The sequence below is a fragment of the Streptopelia decaocto genome (assembly GCF_964273445.1).
Source record: "Streptopelia decaocto genome assembly, chromosome: 1".
In the NCBI taxonomy this organism is placed as follows: Eukaryota; Metazoa; Chordata; class Aves; order Columbiformes; family Columbidae; genus Streptopelia; species Streptopelia decaocto.
Window position 1 is genome coordinate 136,414,277 of NC_138663.1, and position 18,527 is coordinate 136,432,803.

The 18,527-nt window shown below is 42.4% G+C and overlaps 1 protein-coding gene across 2 annotated transcripts in view; it reads right to left on the bottom strand.

The window, feature by feature from the left end:
- The window catches only part of CHD1L (chromodomain helicase DNA binding protein 1 like), a 24,552-nt gene continuing 6,025 nt past the window's right edge, over positions 1-18,527 (bottom strand). For both annotated transcript variants that reach the window (XM_082076190.1, XM_082076189.1), the window contains exons 5-23: positions 18,152-18,183; positions 16,426-16,507; positions 15,165-15,327; positions 14,659-14,814; positions 13,952-14,044; positions 13,427-13,523; positions 11,417-11,490; positions 10,208-10,318; positions 8,511-8,625; positions 7,918-8,071; positions 6,656-6,821; positions 5,176-5,321; positions 4,648-4,811; positions 3,708-3,916; positions 2,571-2,669; positions 1,755-1,825; positions 1,382-1,496; positions 1,030-1,138; positions 1-411 (exon numbers count right to left, since the gene is read on the bottom strand). In XM_082076190.1, the coding sequence (XP_081932316.1) occupies positions 336-411; positions 1,030-1,138; positions 1,382-1,496; positions 1,755-1,825; positions 2,571-2,669; positions 3,708-3,916; positions 4,648-4,811; positions 5,176-5,321; positions 6,656-6,821; positions 7,918-8,071; positions 8,511-8,625; positions 10,208-10,318; positions 11,417-11,490; positions 13,427-13,523; positions 13,952-14,044; positions 14,659-14,814; positions 15,165-15,327; positions 16,426-16,507; positions 18,152-18,183 (2,232 nt within the window). In that variant the 3' untranslated portion in view covers positions 1-335. The remainder of the gene's footprint in view (positions 412-1,029; positions 1,139-1,381; positions 1,497-1,754; positions 1,826-2,570; positions 2,670-3,707; positions 3,917-4,647; positions 4,812-5,175; positions 5,322-6,655; positions 6,822-7,917; positions 8,072-8,510; positions 8,626-10,207; positions 10,319-11,416; positions 11,491-13,426; positions 13,524-13,951; positions 14,045-14,658; positions 14,815-15,164; positions 15,328-16,425; positions 16,508-18,151; positions 18,184-18,527) is intronic.

Consider the following 18,527-nt stretch of genomic DNA (forward strand, 5'->3'; position numbering starts at 1 on the left):
TATAGCCAAACAATACTTTATTCCAAGCCCTAGCAATAACTTAATATAAGGGGTAATAACAGACCATCAGTGAAAGTTTAATTTTCCACCTCCAGAACAGATCTGGGATTGAGCCAACATCCTCATCTGAAGACTCTTTGAACTCTGAAGCAGTCTCACTCCTCTCCAAAGCCACTAACAACATGTAAGTTTTCTGCCCAATGAAGGCAGAGAGATACAGGAGCAAATAATGGCTGTGTAAGCCATGTTTCTGAAGTGGATGCATACAGACTGACTGAGTGATGTTGAAAAGATCCTTGGCTTTTTGCATGTTTCTCAACAGAATTACTACATCTTCACGGCTTTGAGACTGTCATTGAAGATGAATATGGTTGTGAAGCAGAAGAGCCTTTATTCCTAGGGAAGTAGTATCTAACAAGAAGTGTTAAGGAAATACTGTTAAGCATCAAGGAGTGCCAGACAACATGTCCACTAAGAGATTTGCCAAGGAAGGAGGCAGAATGCTCTGAATACTATTGTATTCAGAGCCTCCTTGTAAACCTCTGGGTTATTTTCTGGAAGGTGAAAACAATGAGCTGTTTTGTTATAAAAGCCTGTCCTAACACGCACCAACTCCACCACGTTCAGCCAAGGAAACAAGTTATCATTTGTGTGGTACATTGTAATTTTTTTCTTTTTTTACTTTTGCTACTTGGAGTCACTTCCATTATTCTGAAATTCCAGGCATCTGCTCCACAGAGGTGGCACATACAGGTAAGTTGATGGCTGTCAACAGAAGACCAGCATCTAGTCCCAACAAATTCTGACAGGCATACGGAGTCACACTAACTGGTCATTATCACCCAAGACGCTAAGTCCTCATTGTGGAATGAGTACCTGGATGAGAACAAAATCAGATAAAACAAGTTTCCAGCTGGACTGCAGCATGTGTGCCTGGCCTTGCTTGCTTGCTTTGTATCTACCAAGATATTTAGGGGATCGTTTCAGTATTAGATTGTGAACCAAATAAAACATACTGCAAAAGGATACATAAGAGTGGGGATACCCCGCGTCGCCAAGTATTTTCGGATGAGTCGCTCGGTACCATACCAGTTGAAACCTTTTGTTGCATACCCGATACGTGGAAGATGAACTGTTGCTGTGAAGGAGGGAACAGAGAGCACACGTTCCTTAGGACAAGATACACATATAGAAAGTGATAAAGACTTCAAGCTACCCAATAAGAACAGAATAAATAGATTGGAATACAACATATCTGGCATGGGGATCTCGCTCTTACTTCACTGCAGAAAAAACAGTACAGGAGAGGTGGAAATTGGTCATCATCTTTAGGTGCAATCACACGTGTTAAGATTCACTGTTCTACTGCACAAACACTTACCATTCCTTTTCTTGGCTGCTAAATAAATCTTCTTCAGGCCCTTTTCCAAAGCAGACAGCTTAATGCCAGACAAATTGTTGGACCGATCCCGGTGTTGAGCTACAATCAAGGCCAGCTAAGGAGAAAACACACAAAAACATGAAATGTAGTCTATATACAGCACTAAGAGACACAGTGATAGCTGCTAGAAAACCACATTACTATTAGCTTTAATAAATGAGAAAAAGATCTCCTTTTCTCTAATGTTTAACTGCAACTTAGCCCTGTTCTGTATTCAGTAGTATTATTATTGGGAAAAGAACATAACATTCATTTCACACAGCTTCAAAAACACATGGACAGAGGAAGACAAAAAGGAGCTTCGCATTCTCACCAAGTCTTGTCCTTTTTTCCTGGATTTTTTATCATCAATTGGGAACAGCAGGGTTCCTCCTAACTCCAGGTCTGTCCAGAAAACAAGAACAGAACAACAAGAACAAAAATCAATCCTGAAGAGTCAACCGTGAGTCAATGCAGCAGTGATTTCACTGTCACATTCTGTATTATTCTCTTTGGCTTTCTTTGTCTCCTCATCATGTTTTCAGCAGAGTCAGTCCCTTTGCCCAGGGAAACAAGACTGATGTTACCCCAGCCAACATACACACATCCCAGTTAAAGACCACAAATGAAGAGACACTGGGAACAAGAAGAAAGCATCTCCCAGGAAAATAGAAAGAAACACATATCCACCTTACAGCAAGATGTGCATTCCTCACCAGCTGCAGGTAGCTCGAAACTGCTAATACATCCTCAGGAGAAGATCAGTGCTTGGAGGGAACCAAAGGCTGAATACTGCCTGAGGTGACTTTCATCATTCTTAAAAGGACTTTGACAGAAGATAAAGGGCTCTTTCTTATATAGTGAAAAACATCCTGAGAATAATGAACAAGTTTGCTTTTTTCTTTTTTTTTTTTTTAATGTCTTGTAGCATGGATCCAAATGACCAGCCCCTATGCAGAGTTCTCAGACTCATAACAAGTCAAGTCAAAGCACTGGCTATATTACTACTTTCAGAACTAGGGATGCACATATCTAAAGAAAGATGAAAAAACATGAGTATGAAGGTATCCAGGCACTACACTCCTGCAACATCAGTGGGATTTAACCTCTTTCAAGTACCTTGGCCTAAGGTCATGTTTTAATCTCTTACCTTTCATCTTTCCTGCCATCTCATATATTTTCCTTGGCTGATCAGAACGAGCCTCCAGAGCTGTAAATAATCCACCCCTTCCCCAACGGCCAGAGTCATCTACAATGAAATGATAAGTTAGACTCCTTTTAGAAAGTAAGGCTGAAGACCACCCCTGCAGGAAAAGGACCTACTCTGTACAAATGGTTATCAAAAGCACATAGGAGAATGACACACAAACTGAAGTCAGCTAGTACTCAAGGGACCATCCTGGAGGACAAACCTCAGCCTTTGAGAAAAACAAACTTGTGACAATTTCCTGAAAAACTCTGCAGGAAGAATTCCTTCTTATTGTCCACCGAGGATGCCCAAACAAGCACTAACCGTGGCTTTGAGCATATAAACCTGTTAGTATCCTTACATATATGCATATAGGTGTATAGAGCATGCACTACTATGTCTCCACATTGGCGCCTGGGGCTTCCCACAACTAGATGTTTGTTATTTGCAGACTTCTACTTTTACTTGGCATTTCTACTTGAAACACAAGTTTTTGTGCTGAGTTTAACATAAGCCAGAGCATCTTATAATGTCCTGCTATAGCCTTGGCCAGAGAGCAGGTCCAAGACTGATCCAGGAGGAAGTCTGTAACCTTAATTTCTCTCCCTCAGCTTCAGTGTCCTTAAATTAGGAGACTAGCCTAGAGCTGCTGTACTGTCAGTGTCGAGAGACAAGCACCAAGAGAGAGCGGCTCTGACCTCAGCCTCTGGAAATGCGTGTCTCTGCTGACTGTACAAGGGAAATGATTTTCAATATCTCAGTTCAATCCCTACAGCTTACAAGGGATGAACAAAAGGCCCTCATCTCAGGAGGTACTATGTCCATTTGGCCAGAGACATACAATTTCAAGCCATACAGCCACCTTCGAAGAGACTCACACATTATTCCAGAGAGGGCATGAAAAGACCCATGTACACCTTGCTAGTACTTGTGTGGGTTGCACATGGTGGAGTAGAGTCTGTATTGCCTCAAGATTAAAACCACTCAAATCCAAATTATTTCAGTCTGGATGGGAATTAGAAACTACTGAGCTAATAGGGATGATTCAGCCCCCTTTCCCACCTCACCCATCCACACTCCTGTTGTCGTAAGTTCTACCTAGGCAGTGGACAATGATGGCATCCTCCTCTTCTGCTTTGGGGTGGGTGACATCTCCCATGACATACTTGATGCAGTTCAGGTCTGCATCTTTGTACTCTAAATCCACATTCAGCCCAGCCTCATCCTCCTCAAACTCCTCCTCAGATTCACTTTCCTCTGAAGGAAGGCAGGTAGACGTGTAATGATTTGCCTCCCACCAGGCCATCCTGAAACAAAAGAAGATGATGTTCAATGAAAATAAGAGTTGGGGGGATGCACATTGGTTTAGATATTTGCAGTGAAATAAGGAGACCCAGACCTGCCTTACCTCTGCTCCCTCCCCTATTTTAGACCAGAACAAAGTTTACCACAGTTGCTGTCTGCGATATTAAGAGCCACATGCCAGTGTGATAAGCCAACTGCAGGCATGGAAAAAGTGACCATATGACAAAGGGCAAGGAGCTACTCAGAGTGGTGAAAAGGAAGAACATCTAGGAAACAAGGCAGAGTAAATTAAGACACATGCCACAGAGCCACAGAAGCCAGGCTAAAAATTAGGGGGCCAAATGTGACATTTCAGAAAGCTTCTCTCACAAGCTCACTGTACATTCAGATATGGGGTTCCCGCTCAGGCCAGTCTCTATGAATTAAATTAGACGTGAAGTCAGGCAGTGTATTCAGGGGAAAAGAACCTTGCTAGGGGCTCAAGCCTTTTTTCCACCTTCACATCCTTATGTTATGCAGTTTGAGCACACACACAGAAACATCGCGGCGTATGAAATTAACTCTCTTGTGAGGGTTGCCAGAGCCATTTTATCATCTCCTTCCCTCATCCCCAGCCCCATCTGCCAGAGTGGATACAGACCACGACTTGTTTTTGTCAATCGGACACACATTTCTAGAGTAGACGGTAACAGACATCAGCTTACAAGTAGTAGATATAGTACACAAACCATACCTTTTCTTGTGTTCCGCCTCTGCTTTTGCCTTCTTCTTTTCCTCCATGAGCCTTGCTCTCTTTGCTGCTGCTTCTTGGCGCTTCTTCTTCCTAGCCTCCAGTTCCTCTGCGCTCAATAAGTGCTTTCTCCTGGTTGACTGTTCCCGGAGGCCTACGAGAAGGGTCTGGAGAAAGAAAGAAGCACCACGGAAAACAACTGCTCATCTTAAAGCCATATCTGGTGCCTGCCTTAACCTACATTCCTTTCCCATTTGTCTACTTGTCCACAGGCCTTAATCATCAGACCCCAATTGTTCCATAATATGTGGGTTTGTGACCCAAGTTTATATTAGTGCCCTGCACATCATATCTCTGATCTGTTATCAGAATTGCTGGATTGTCAAGCCCTCAGATTAGAAGAGCCACATTGACATTCAGATCTTTTAACATTCCTTCTGCAAGCTGTAGGTAAAGAGAGAAAACTGTCAGTCTCGTTTTCCACGAGCAAATGAAAGAGCATCATGTGCCTTGTCATGTCTTTTGTCTTACATTTGCTTTGTTCCGGAGAGCCCTCCCTTCCTTACTGGTCTCTTCAGTCAAGGCTTTCTGAAGATCCAAAAGCTGATCAAATGCTTTTTTGTCTTCTCTGCTGGGTTCTTTTGAATAATCTTTGCCTTCATACACGTACATGTGATCTTTAAAACACAATTTAAAAGTTTTAAAAGTAACTGAAAGCCACTCACACCTAAGTATACAGTGAGACTGAAAGAAATTTGGCTTCTCTGTAACACTGTTCTACACTCAGCAGAAGAAGTTGTTCAGTCTCATCATTTTTTTTTGTATGACATGTCAGCATCATATAGAAACAACAGAATCAATATTTGCTTCCTTAGGCAAAAGCTTTTCATTTAAGTCATCTATTCTGGCAAAGAACCATTTTTCCTATTTCGGTCAATTAACTATTTGAAGATGTGGCTCCACCATTGTTCTCTTTGGTCATTCCATCTTTGCCAGTAGCAAATTAATTCAGCTGTGCTATCTAGTTACAGGCAACTCTTTTAGATGGATAGCAAACATTTTCTTTGGAGCTCCCAAACAAAATAAAAGCACAGAACTCTGGCAACCCAGAGTGAGCTATTTTCCCCAATAACTTTTACACAGTGTGCTCCTGATGTTCCTCGTTAAATTACCAACAGAAAATACCAGTCTTTGCTAAGTCTCAGCAAATAATTACTTGTTGCCAGAAACTGCTGCAGGATGGACAATCCCTAACCTCCTGGGCCATATTTCTGCTTCAGTCACAGATCTATATTTTTAAGTGCCACTTTGTACTCAAAACAGAAATTCAGTCTTTCTCACCATGACATTAGAAGAAGGGAAGTATCCTTAGAATTTATTCTCGTATAGTATTGGGCTATGAAAAATGAACCAGAATTGTGTGACATTTGGACTGGAAGCTGGAGTACTGAAGACAAAGTGAGTTTGTTCTAGTTGTTTAGACACCATGACTCTGCATTTCTAATTTCACATTTTGCAATTTTTTAAGGTCATTTCAACCTGTGATTTTCATGGCAAATAATCTCTTGTTTGGAGATAAATACAAAACACCTGCTATGTAGCCTTTCCTTAAGGTATTGTTATATCTCAGTTACTGTTACACCTCTAAAACTATAGATCTATCTTAAAGATTCTTTGTGAGAAAAACAGCAGCTACAATTTGAATACTTGCCCTTTTCTCCTGAATTTCATCTGAAGTCTCAAAATATTTGAAGCACATGAATTCAGCCCACCAGCCACCAAAACTGGGCAAGTATTGTTACCATTAGTGTTCAAATAGGCAAATAAAGACACAAAAACAAAGAAAAAGACCAATAAAAGCTCAGAAATAAGGCCACAAACAAAATCCAAGTCATGTACTTAAGTCCACTTTTCTTCTTGTTAACTGAGAAATGCCAGCCTTGCCCGAGAAAATTTCTCTACCAGCACCCAAGTGATATGCATTTCATAGGTATTTAGATTCTTAACTTACTCTCTGTATCCTCCTCTTCACTCTCTTGTTCAAGTGGCAGCACAACATCCATCACCCATTTCCCTCCTTTTGTCTCTCCAAGGATGTTTTCTAGCTCCACATCCTGTATAGTGCTCCCCTCAGAGGAGAGCAATTTATCCAAGCCAAATTTCAAGATCTCACTCAGCTTTAAACAAAGAGAAGGGGAAGTTCAGTATTAATATCTCCTAACTGCATGTCAATCCCAGTGTCTCAAGCTTCTCAGGCTTAAATGCAAAGGATGTGTGAGCACAGAAATCCAAGCCTTAACGTTACCTGTCAAAATAGTTATGCTTTAACACGTCTGGTTCTCCCAACACCTGATGGGGCAGGCCCCTATAACATATCTCCCTGAAACATAACTCATCCAGACTTGAACGGTCACTTTTGTCCCGGGCTGAATGACAAAATAGCATTCTACTGACTGCATTCAAGCAGCTTTCTTCAATAGGCAGAAAGAACAGGCTTGGTTTTGCCCCCAACTCCTTTAAAACAAAAGCTTAAATACCACAAAAATCCATGGGGAGAAAAACATCATCATGGAATTTCCTATGGGCTCAGTTCCAGTTCTCCCACGGAAACTGTAATTGCTGAGATACGTGCTGACAGGGCTGGGAGGGGAGGTGGCAGGGGAAAGGATACACTAATTCCAAACCTCTCCCAGGTTTAGCTGCACGTAGGGGATGTTTTCCCCTAAATGTCACTTTGCTTGAGGTTTTCAACCCAAGTTCTCAGCACAAACCTCAGCTTTCAGGTCAGAATTCTAAATCATGCCCTGACTCCCAAGATACTGTATTTACCAATAGGTCCACAGAAGGTTGACCGAGTTTCAGACCAGCAACCCAAAGCTGACTAAGTACCTATCATCAGGTCTGTTTGTGAGAGAATAGCACCAGAGGCAGCTAAGTTCTAGAAACAATGAGTCAGCTTCCACTTTTGACTTCTTAAAATTAAACAAGTAAAACAAGGAGAGGTTCTGCTTTCCCCTCTTCTCCAAGAAAAGACACCCTTTTGCAACAATGGATGTGCCTCAAAATTGTAAAAACTGTCTGCAAACATAAGATCTCGTCTGGACCTGGGATATCTTTTGGTTCCTAAGATACGCAAAAGCTGTTAAGTCAATGTACATCTCCCCCAAAACAGAAGTGTTTGGCTAGGTTCATACCACACATAAATATAGAAACGCTTTTGGACATTCCTAAAGACATTACCGGAGTAAAATTGAGGATAGAGCTCTATTTTACCTGTAACTTTGCTGCTGCCGGAGGCTTGGGTGCTCCCAGGGCAAACTGACCCCCTTCTACAATGGCATTTGTCAGCCGGAGCTTAGAAGCAGCTCTTCGGTAGATTATTTCTTCAATTGTATCTCGCCCAATCAGGCGGATAATTTTTACAGGCCTTGGAAAGTTTAAGAAAATTCTTATTAGTTTCTTTTTGAGGTGCACTAAAGCTCTTTCCTTGCATAGTGCACTATCCCTTCACCCACTCCTTTGGTAGGGAAAAAAAGGCAAGAACAAAATCAACAAAAATAATCAGCAGAAATGTAATGCTGATACAATCACTTCTCGACAGAGGAGAAATGCTCAGTGTAAAAGGGCAGGCAAACCTCCAGATTCCCTCTCCGCCTCCAAACCAACAAAGCTCCCACCCTAAATGCATGACAAGGACAAGACTCCACAAGGCTGCAACAGAAAAGCAAAGACATAAAATCCTCCCTGCTCTCCTTCATTATTCTTCAATTTACTGTATTTTAACCCTCCGTTTCTTATGGACAGGGAAAGCAATACTGAGAGACCGAGAGAATCAAAACCAAACCAGAAATAGCAACATTTCTCACTTGTGCTGCCCAATCCGGTGAGCTCTTGCTATTGCTTGCAAGTCATTTTGCGGGTTAAAATCACTGTCAGTAAAAATAACTGTATCTGCTGCTGTCAGGTTCATGCCAACTCCACCTACAAAGAAGGTCACAAAATATGTCACCACCAGAAAATAAAGGAGAAGACTGAGAATTTATGCTATGCAAGGTTCTGTCAAATCTGATCAACTATATCTAATTCAAACCAACTCTCAACCCCAAATCTAAGTCTCATAAGGGTCTAAAAAGATGGGTAAGTCTTCCATTTCCCACTGCCAGCTTTCTGCAAGAGCCCAAATACAAGCTGTTCTGTGCAATATAGTAAAAAAAATAAAAGAGGGTGCAAGTGAACTAACACGAAGAGCACTGCTTGTCAAGACCGCTGAACAGATATTCTTCAGCTGACAGGCAGATTAACCCAGCAAGGACTGCCTTCACTGAGGCTACAAGGGACTGCCCAAGTCATGACTTGGCTGCAGCACAGAAGCAACTGGTAAATACGCTGCTGAAGCAGTGGAAAACACCAGGCTCAACTGTACAATAACCAGAGCCTAGGTATTAATATGACTTAAAGTTTTTGAGGTTAGAGTATGGGCTCTCATGGAATGAAAAGAAAAAAAACACAGTTAATTACATATTTTATAATACCCACTATTGTGACTACATACTATAGCTAAAGACGGGAGAGCCTGCTGCCTTACATTTCTTCCAGGTCATGCCAAGCACCTCTTCACAGTAACCAAGACATACCTGCATCTGGAAACAGCCATGCACCTCAAAATCTCTGTCCCTAACAGTGATAGAATTACTGTTCCCAGTTGAATATGAAATTCTTTGGACAGACATAGCAGAGTGGAAAAAAAAAAAATAGTAAAAAACAACTCTGAGCCTCGCTGACAAGGGCAGGGAGAGTTCAGGCACTGTGGTGAGAGACACACTTATTCGTGCCATCCAGCATTAGGTGCTCCTCTTCAGTCTCTCTGTGTACTCCCCTGAATGCACTGCAGCATCATTGAAGCCAGGCTTACCCAGGAAAGCCTGACCAGAAGCCCAAAGCAAAACTGAGTTCAAGTTTGATGCCTGAGATGAAGCAGTGTGGACCGCTCCTCTGGAAACATGCCTGCCTCTGCGCTTGCTTGAATAGAGAGACAGGGAGGTTTGAAACTGTAGACACAGATCTGCCTGAGGAGCTAAGAGGGAAAGAAGCACAGATGCAGTCCCATGGTGTTCTCTGCCATCTCAGGACAATAAAACGCTCTCACGTCAGTCTGTCTGCCAGCTAGAGAGCGTGTCCACGTTCAGCGAACTCATGAAGCGATTCCACCAGCTTACTTAAAGGAAGTCTGTTCCTGCCTGAAGTCTAGTGCTTGCAGAAATAAAATGCTAGTAAAACTCCTTAAGCTCAACCTGGCACAGGGACAGGCATTATGGGACTTGGAATTAAAAAAGTAACCCAAGTGGCTGCAATATAAAAAGTATCTTGGCATCAGCTGCTGAAAGGAAAGCAAAGAAACCAGATGTCCTAGCTGAGAGACCCAAGTTCAGGATGTGTCTTGTCTCTGTCAAAAATCCCCCACATGAACAGGCTCTGCAGGATTCAGAACTCCCTAAAATCCTGCCAGAGAGAGGAAAAGAAGAGTGCAGAAGCAAGATGGGTTGTCTCTCCTTTCCTTACTTACCTGCTCTGGTGCTCAGCAAGAAGATAAAGATGGGCTGTTGACCAAAGTTCTTAATGGCAAGGTGTCTCTCTTCACCTCTGACAGACCCATCCAGCCGCTCGTAGCTGTAGCCTTTTCAAACAAGCAACATGTGTGTTTCTGAAATTCTGTCTATGCTCTTACCCTCTTACCTCATTCGCTATTGTCTCACTGCTGTCCTGAATCTTTTTATGCTAAATCCTCCTGCCTTGATTCTCGTTTTATTGCCTTCAACTCCTTCATTCTTTCCTAGTTAAATCTCATATAGAATGAAGTAGTGACCTTGACTTCCAGATTGACTGTCGGCAAAGGGTAATTTAGCTGATACTGAAATAGAGGCCCTTTGCATTTAAATTACTGCTTGGAAACACAGCAGGAAAATTCAGAGCCAAAGTAAAAGAACATTAGCACACATTCCCATTTCAGACTATGTAGTGCTGGCTGTTGGCCCCACAAAACAGGCCAACAACCATTGGATCCTCCTCATGTAAACTCCTTCAATGTGTGCTTTCCTGTGAGCAAGCAGTATGGGATATGGCCCTACATTTGGCTTTATCCTGCGTTATTAGTTGTCCAAAACCATAAACACCAAACAAAAGCCTCTTTCATAGGAAATCCTAAGTAGGCACGGAGCCATGTGGATTGAAACAAAAGAAAATGTCTCAAGAACACTGTGGTAACCTTGCCAAAAATGGTCTGATCCAACCTGCCCTTGCAGACATGTCAGTGCCCCACTGCCAGCAACAGTTTTAATCAAAAATTAATTTCCTGGTATGAATGTGGCCCCATTTGCATTTTGTGCTGGACAAACTGAATCTAGAGCAAGCTTAGTGCCATCAGTGCAATTACTTCAGGACTCAGGCCCATAATTGAACACAGGTATATAATGAAACATTGCTACCCTGCCATCTGTTAGCTCCATTTTATTGAGGAACCAAAGCTGAAACTACTTTAAAGAACAACATTAAGTGTTAGCTCATTACAGGCAGATGGTAACATAGCAAAGAGCTGAACTCAAGACCCTAGAACTTACAGAGCCACTGCAAGAATATGGTTTCTATCTACTAAGAAACAATAAATTCTAATCATAGTCCTTTCTCAATCCCAGGCAGATGAACCAAAATCAGAGGAATAATATATGGCAGAGATCATGAGGATAAACCCTCTGCTGCCAAAGCACGCAGAACATACCTCTGTAGTCCATGTAGTCTTGCAGGATATCAAGCAGTTGAGTCATCTGAGAAAAGAGCAAGACACGGTGGCCACTGGAAGAAGAACGTGAGACACCATGAGTCTCAACATACTGTGACAACACTTCACAGGGTGGCAGAGGGGTTATATTAGCTCAACCAGTCAGTGTTACACAGTAAGGCCTCATCATCTCTGTACACTAAGCCTCACAGAGTCACAGCCCATTCCCTCACTATATTCTCAGCCCCACATCCAAATGCAACTAATCAGCCTCATCTGCCATTATCCGTTGCCATGTCTAGAGTCTGGAGTCACAGACACATGACAAAGTTCTGGCACAGCTCTGCTGCTGGCTGGATGCAGCCTGGTGAGGATCCAAAGAAGCCTGTCTAAAAGGATCCTCAGCTTCAACCTAGTGTCAAGACGTCTTCCTCACCACATGACCTGCCACATCAGACTGCTCTCAAATCACACACTACAAAGCATCTTAGATGCTGGGAAAATATAGTATCAACAGCTCTGTGACAGTGGAGCGTTTCCTCCTCCAGCAAATGACCTTCAAAGATCAAACTCTGCCTACAATCATGTATAAGTGAGACATCAACTCTCCTCCTTCTCAGCTGTAGGCCTCAGTGCTCTGTTTCACCAGACTTCACTGTACAGCAAGACACGGGTGTTTCAAAGTCCAGGTTTTGCACAGGGCTGGTCCAGTGGCAAAGACATTCAAGGGAGAGGCATCCACTCCCAAGGTGCTGTACAGCAGAAGGGCAAAGACCTCCATAACCACATCAGAACTTCCCAAGGTCTGCTGAAGCTCTGTCCTTTGGAAGTAGTCAAAGGGAAATTTCAGCCCAATTAAGAGAGAAAGTAGAACTTGTGTCACGCAGGAGATACTGCTTCAGAGACCGCACAAGAATGCAAATGGCAGTTTGATTTGTATCCCATCTGAGAGCTGGGCATAAATACTCAAGGTCCTCAGGTTCCAGGTCCTGAAGTCACCAAAGCCCAGCACCAGGAGTTCTGAACGCCATTCCTAAAGCTGAAGTTTCAGCTTATTCTCAGTTTTTGGTCCAGTCAAATTTATTTTTCGCATTTGCTGTGCATTCTGCCTCCCAGGCTAACACAGACATGGCAGCACAAAGGAACTCAACTGATGCACTGGAAGCCACTATCAGGAAACCCATGGTCAAACCAGATATGCTGAATACCAGGTCAGATGGTTATTTTCCCAGGTTCCCAAACATGACAAATACAAGCATCTGTGAGAGAGTTGGTGAAGTGTTTTGAGTGTTTTGCCCCTCAGTTCAAGAAGGACAGGGAACTGCTGGAGAGGGTCCAGCGTAGGGCAACAAAGACTATTAAAGGAGTGGAGCACCTCCCTTATGAAGAAAGGCTGAGGGAGCTGGGTCTCTTCAGCTTGGAGGAGACTGAGGGGTGACCTCATTAATGTTTATAAATACATAAAGGGTGAGTGCCACGAGGATGGAGCCAGGCTCTTCTCAGTGGCAACCAATGATAGGACAAGGGGTAATGGGATCAAGCTGGAACACAAGAGGTTCCACTTAAATTTGAGAAAAAACTTCTTCTCAGTGAGGGTGACAGAGCACTGGAACAGGCTGCCCAGGGGGGTTGTGGAGTCTCCTTTGCTGGAGACATTCAAAACCCGCCTGGACATGTTCCTGTGCGACCTCACCTAGGCGTTCCTGCTCCAGCAGGGGGATTGGACTAGATGATCTTTTGAGGTCCCTTCCAATCCCAAACATACTGTGATACTGTGAGAAATGTTTAAATGAAAGCTGCAAAAATATTTTAGATTCCTCTACCATCTCTAATGTGGCTCCCTGTAGTGAAATGACTTATTTCAAGTGGTCAGTAACATGCAATAAATAGGGCAGTGCTTGCATTGTGATGAATATCTGCTCAGTCTATGGCTAAATAAGGTAGTTTACCTTCCCAGTTTACCTCTTTATGTCAACCTCACCCTATCTTCCTCACACCAACATGACATACCCAGCATGCAAGAATGAAAGGAGTTTATCCAACAGACACAGCTTGCCACTGGCTTCCACAATATGCTCTCCAATCTCAAAAGGTTCTGGCTCAACACCTGGAACAGAAAGGAATTTCAGAAGCAGACATAATACTATGGAAGTGTTGCAACAACTCAGCGGCCAAACTCATTGTATCTGCAGTGCCAGCTATCGCCAAGCAGACCCCCACAATGCAAACACCCTCAGTAGTTCCCAAAAGCATTTTGATTTCATTGTTTCCATGAGAGTAGATGCATAGATGAGAAAACAAGCAGAGAGCCGCAGTAAGAAACTCAGACTTCACGCACCCCCTTACTTTATTCCTCATTATTGATGAACTGTCACATGTTGGAACTGGTCACAAACTCACAGCTGGTTCTGATTCAAGTACAACATTGTTTATTACTTGCTGCTTCTAAGCATTACACTGCCAAGCAATAATAGAAAAAGATTGTGTAAATCAAGAAACTTATTTCTATTTCAAGAGAGAGGAGTGCTTTCTTACCATTGAAAAGGTATGGGTGGGCAACACACTTCTGAAGCTGAATTAAGACATTCTGAAGTGTAACCTTCCTTCCTGTTTCACTTTCAAATGCATCTGTAACAAAAAGCACAGAAAAGGATCTGAGCAGGAAAGCCCACACTCCATCAATGGGTGTGACTGGGAACATCTGGGCGCCAAGCGCTGCTCTGCAGAGCTTCTGCACTAAAGTATCTCTCTCTCTGTATATGACATCTGCATTTGAATTTCCATCTCACAACTAACACATCTGTTTTCATGGACCAAACAAAATTTCTCTCACATTTTTTAGACAAGTCTTTAGAAAAAGACCCTGATGAAAACTACTACTACTGGAAAATTTGTAGAAATCCACAGATCCAAAACTCCCTGTACCACTCTGAACACAAATGGGATAGGAGCAGGCTTACCTGGCAATAAGTATTTTTGACTACAGGCTGGCCCAAAGCAGAATCCTGAAGCCAACCCACCCCAGCTCCGCAACAGCTCAGCTCTAGATTAATCTATCTCTTATTTTATCACAATATAAGACTGCAAATTAAGCAGTGCAAAGCAGTGAATTTGGCATGTTCATTCTATGCATATTCTGCAGGCCAAAGTATCTTCTCCTTCAGTACAAGAGAGCACAGATTTACAAAAGGAATTAATTTTGTTTTTAAAATTAGTTGATAGGGTTCAAATCCATCATTTACCTAGATCTTTCGTCAAAATGGCCTTGTAGTACTTCCTTTGCAGAGCTGACATTCCATGGTACAGAACCACTTCTACCTTCTTTGGCAGCTCTGCAGCTACCTCAGACTTGACTCTTCGAAGCAAAAATGGCTGCAGAAGATTGTGCAATTCTTTGGCTATGCAGAGGCAGGGGAAAAAAAAAAAACAGAGGAGATTACTGCATTAAATGTAAGGAATTTATACAGTACCTTCACAATTATACTTTCAAAATAAATGCATAAGGAACTTTACATCTATTAGTTAAATGATTCAAGCCCAATTTTACAAACAGAGAAAACAAAACATAGCTGCATACTTTAAATATATAAGAGCTACATTAAGGTAAGTAATAATTACTTTTAGTGGCTTTGTTTTAAAGCTAGTCAGCATTAAAAAAAAAGCAAATAAAGGGGACGCAACATTGTCTGCTTCCTAGTCAAGAAAACAGCTGGTTCTGATGGCAAGTACAATATTGCTTATTACTGACCTGGCTCACTCTCCTTTTCAATCGCTTGGTAATAATCAACAAACTCTTTCACTTGTTCCCTAGGAAAGATGTCAGGCTCAATAAGGCTGAGTAACGAGTACAGTTCCTGGAGGCTGTTCTGGATTGGAGTGCCTGTGAGTAGCAGGCTGAAGCCTACTGAGAACTGAAAGAACCAGCAACAAAACAAAACTATTAGGAGAAAATATCTGCAATGTTACTTAATACACAGCTCCACCCACGCCACTCTTAAGCTTAACATAAAGATGACAGGTGGCACAGAGCTGCCCGCAGAATGCTGCAAACGTCTGCCAAAACCATCCAACATGGATGGTGTGACAGTCAAATAGCTCCACCAAACTGACTAAGATGGCACCAATGCAAGGAAGACAGTGTAAGCAAAATAAGAACAAAGTGCAAGACCGACACCATTAACATTCTTGGATCCATGCACCCTATATACTGCACGCTCAGTGTTAGGTAATGAGATGACTGGAAAATGCTGTCAGAATAGGACAGTGAAATGAAACTGTAAAACACTATGTTCCATTTCTATTTGCTGGCTAACTGGCAAACACAGCTCCTGAAATACAGACAGCATGGGCAATACATTCAGAAGATATAAGACTTCCAGGAATTTAATAAAAAAATATTTTTCAAAATGCTGTACTTCTTTGTTGATGATGTGAGCCCAGACTTAATGCCCATGTTTCACTGCCATGACAAGAAATGTAGCCTTCAATCAGGCATTCATTGTACTTCAACAGGGTGCTTTGGAAGCCAGAGCAATTTAAATTAAAAAGGGTGGCTCCAGTAAATGGGACAATGGAAGTCAATAGTTCATTACCAGATGTCCCATGAACCAGGCAAGCGTTCCTTCACTCTCCCACAGCTGGAGATAAGACTCTTGTCGCTTTATATTGTCTTAGGTCAGTCAGACTTCTACCACTTCAGTAGCACAGCTGCAGTGGGGCACTATGTATGGCTGCTTTACATTTTTTTGGTCTCTCAAATTACTCCAACATGTCAAACCCAAATGTGAGTCAAAATGCGAAATAAGTTCCCCATACTGCCCACCTCCATGAAAAGCCAACTCGACAGGCCTTAATCTGTCTGCCACTAAATATGGGAATCTGTTCACCAGCTCTGATGGCAACTGGATGTGGCCCAGAGCTTAATAAATACTCAGAGGAACAGAGAATCTGTATGCTGTACTGAAGAGAAGAGAGGCTTTAGACACTAAAAGATGGAGGAGTTATTTTACCTCAGAAAGCGTCTTGTAAAGCAGAGAACTTTGATTTTTCAGTCTGTGAGCTTCATCTACAACCAAGGCAGCCCAGTTAAAGCTGAAAAAATAGCATCTTCAGTTAGGGGCAGACAATTCATTCTTGTCAGTGCAGAAACACTGAAATAAGCAGTGGCTCTGCTTGGCTGAACTTGAGATGGTCCTATGCCATGACCCAAGCAAACATCACAAGCAGAGTGGGAGGAATTCACAAGTACTGTTTTTTCAAGAGCCAACTCAGCTTCTTAACTGTAGTCTGGATGAGGTTTTCTGAAATCAAAACTAAGTAAATTCACTTGAATTTGTTCCTTCTCTCTCCACCCCCATTTCTATGGGGAAAATGATATAAGCCCAAGTTAGTCAAACATTTAAGGAGGTCCACAATTTGCAAGAAAAGAGAAGTGAAACTAGGCCCTTGCACCTGTGCAAAAACACCAGCAACTATGATCAGGTAGTGATGGCGGAGTGATTAAGAGCTTTTTGCAAATCACCCAAGACAGAAGCTTCAGCGTGGTCTGGACTTTATACAGCTATATGCAGCGTCTCATCAAGGAGGCTGCAGAATCACTGGTGACCCAGTAGATCCACTAGGCTTAATATAAACTCCAGATCTTTTTTGACCCTCAGTGTTTGTGCCTGCTTACCGCTAGGGTTTCAACTCTCACATCACAGAGTGATTTCTGTATGGCTAAGACCAGCTGATGGGCAGGCAAGGGAGGGAAAGCATGACCCTCCAGCGTTTCTCACCCACGTTTCTCTTTCCAGGGGAATACAAGGGCTGGAATCACAGGGATCTACATTCTCCTCACAGCTCTTCTGTGTCCTTTGATTCCCCTTCTTTGCTATTTAGGAGTGGTTCTCTACTGTTAGGACAGTGAAATATCATTTTTTTTTATTCTACAAGCTCAGCAACTGAATCTCTCCACATTACATTAGAACAGGGCTCTTCCTCAACTCATTTGTGTTGTTACACTGCTTGTAAGGAGCAGTGGTGGTGAGACATCTGGTAACTCTGACCCACCTTTAAAAAGAGCTCCTACAGAGAACAAGGTACAAATGATTAGCAGACCTTGAAGGCATGGCTTTGAGGTTATGTGCTAACATTACAAGTAGGAAATTGCACTGGAGCTGACATGTGTGTGATACTAGGTCTAGTTACTTGCTCTCCCTAGGTATTACATCCCAGGGCTAAGCTGCAAAATAAGCAGGATCATATGCAGCAGCACAGGACATTATATGAAACTGTAAGGACAGTATGGCCATGGCTACCTTTCATAAGGCTTGGCTTCTACCACAGGGCGTTCATTGAGCACAACTTTCTGTTTCCACCTGTGGCCAAGGGCAGGTGCTTTGCAGAAAGACAACAGGGCACCCACAGTGGGCCTGACTAGTCCCGAGGTCCAAAATTCTGTCAGTGGGGGCCACTGGATTTCTGCTTCTACAAAGGTCCTGAGCCATTCATGATCTCTTGTTGCCCCCAGAATGTGACACAGCACATACATCTTAGGGAAGTTCACATACATCTTAGTTGACATTAAAGATTCTTCACTGAAAGCTGGCAAAGGCAAAAGCTCTAATCACAAGCAAAGAACACCCTTGGCTCTTGGGAAACAAGCATGGGATCTCACACACATACAAACATACGCTTAAGAAGTCACTGACAGACACGCAGAATTAAATTTGAAAAAATTAAAACCAGACTCACGATTTTAGAAATGCTGCATCTTTCAGACAAATCTGCAATGAAAAGAAATGAACTGTGATTCATGACTTAAGTTAATACACCAGTTAAGAAACAGAACATCTTTTTGTCTACTTACAAACTATAGTGGAATGGAGCAGAGTGGAATGAAGCCACTTATTACCTAAGGGAATTAACATGACAGCTGTTGTAACAAGCTGTTGTGATTCTACATTTTAACACTTGTCTGGCAACACACCAGAAGTAGAACCTCAGAGAATTAATGAAAACTTACACACATCATAAATGCTCTTCACTTCTGTAAATTTTTCATATGTTTCTCACTCAGTAAGAAACACCACACACCTTCAGCATTGCAGTCTTTTGCACTCTAACCAAG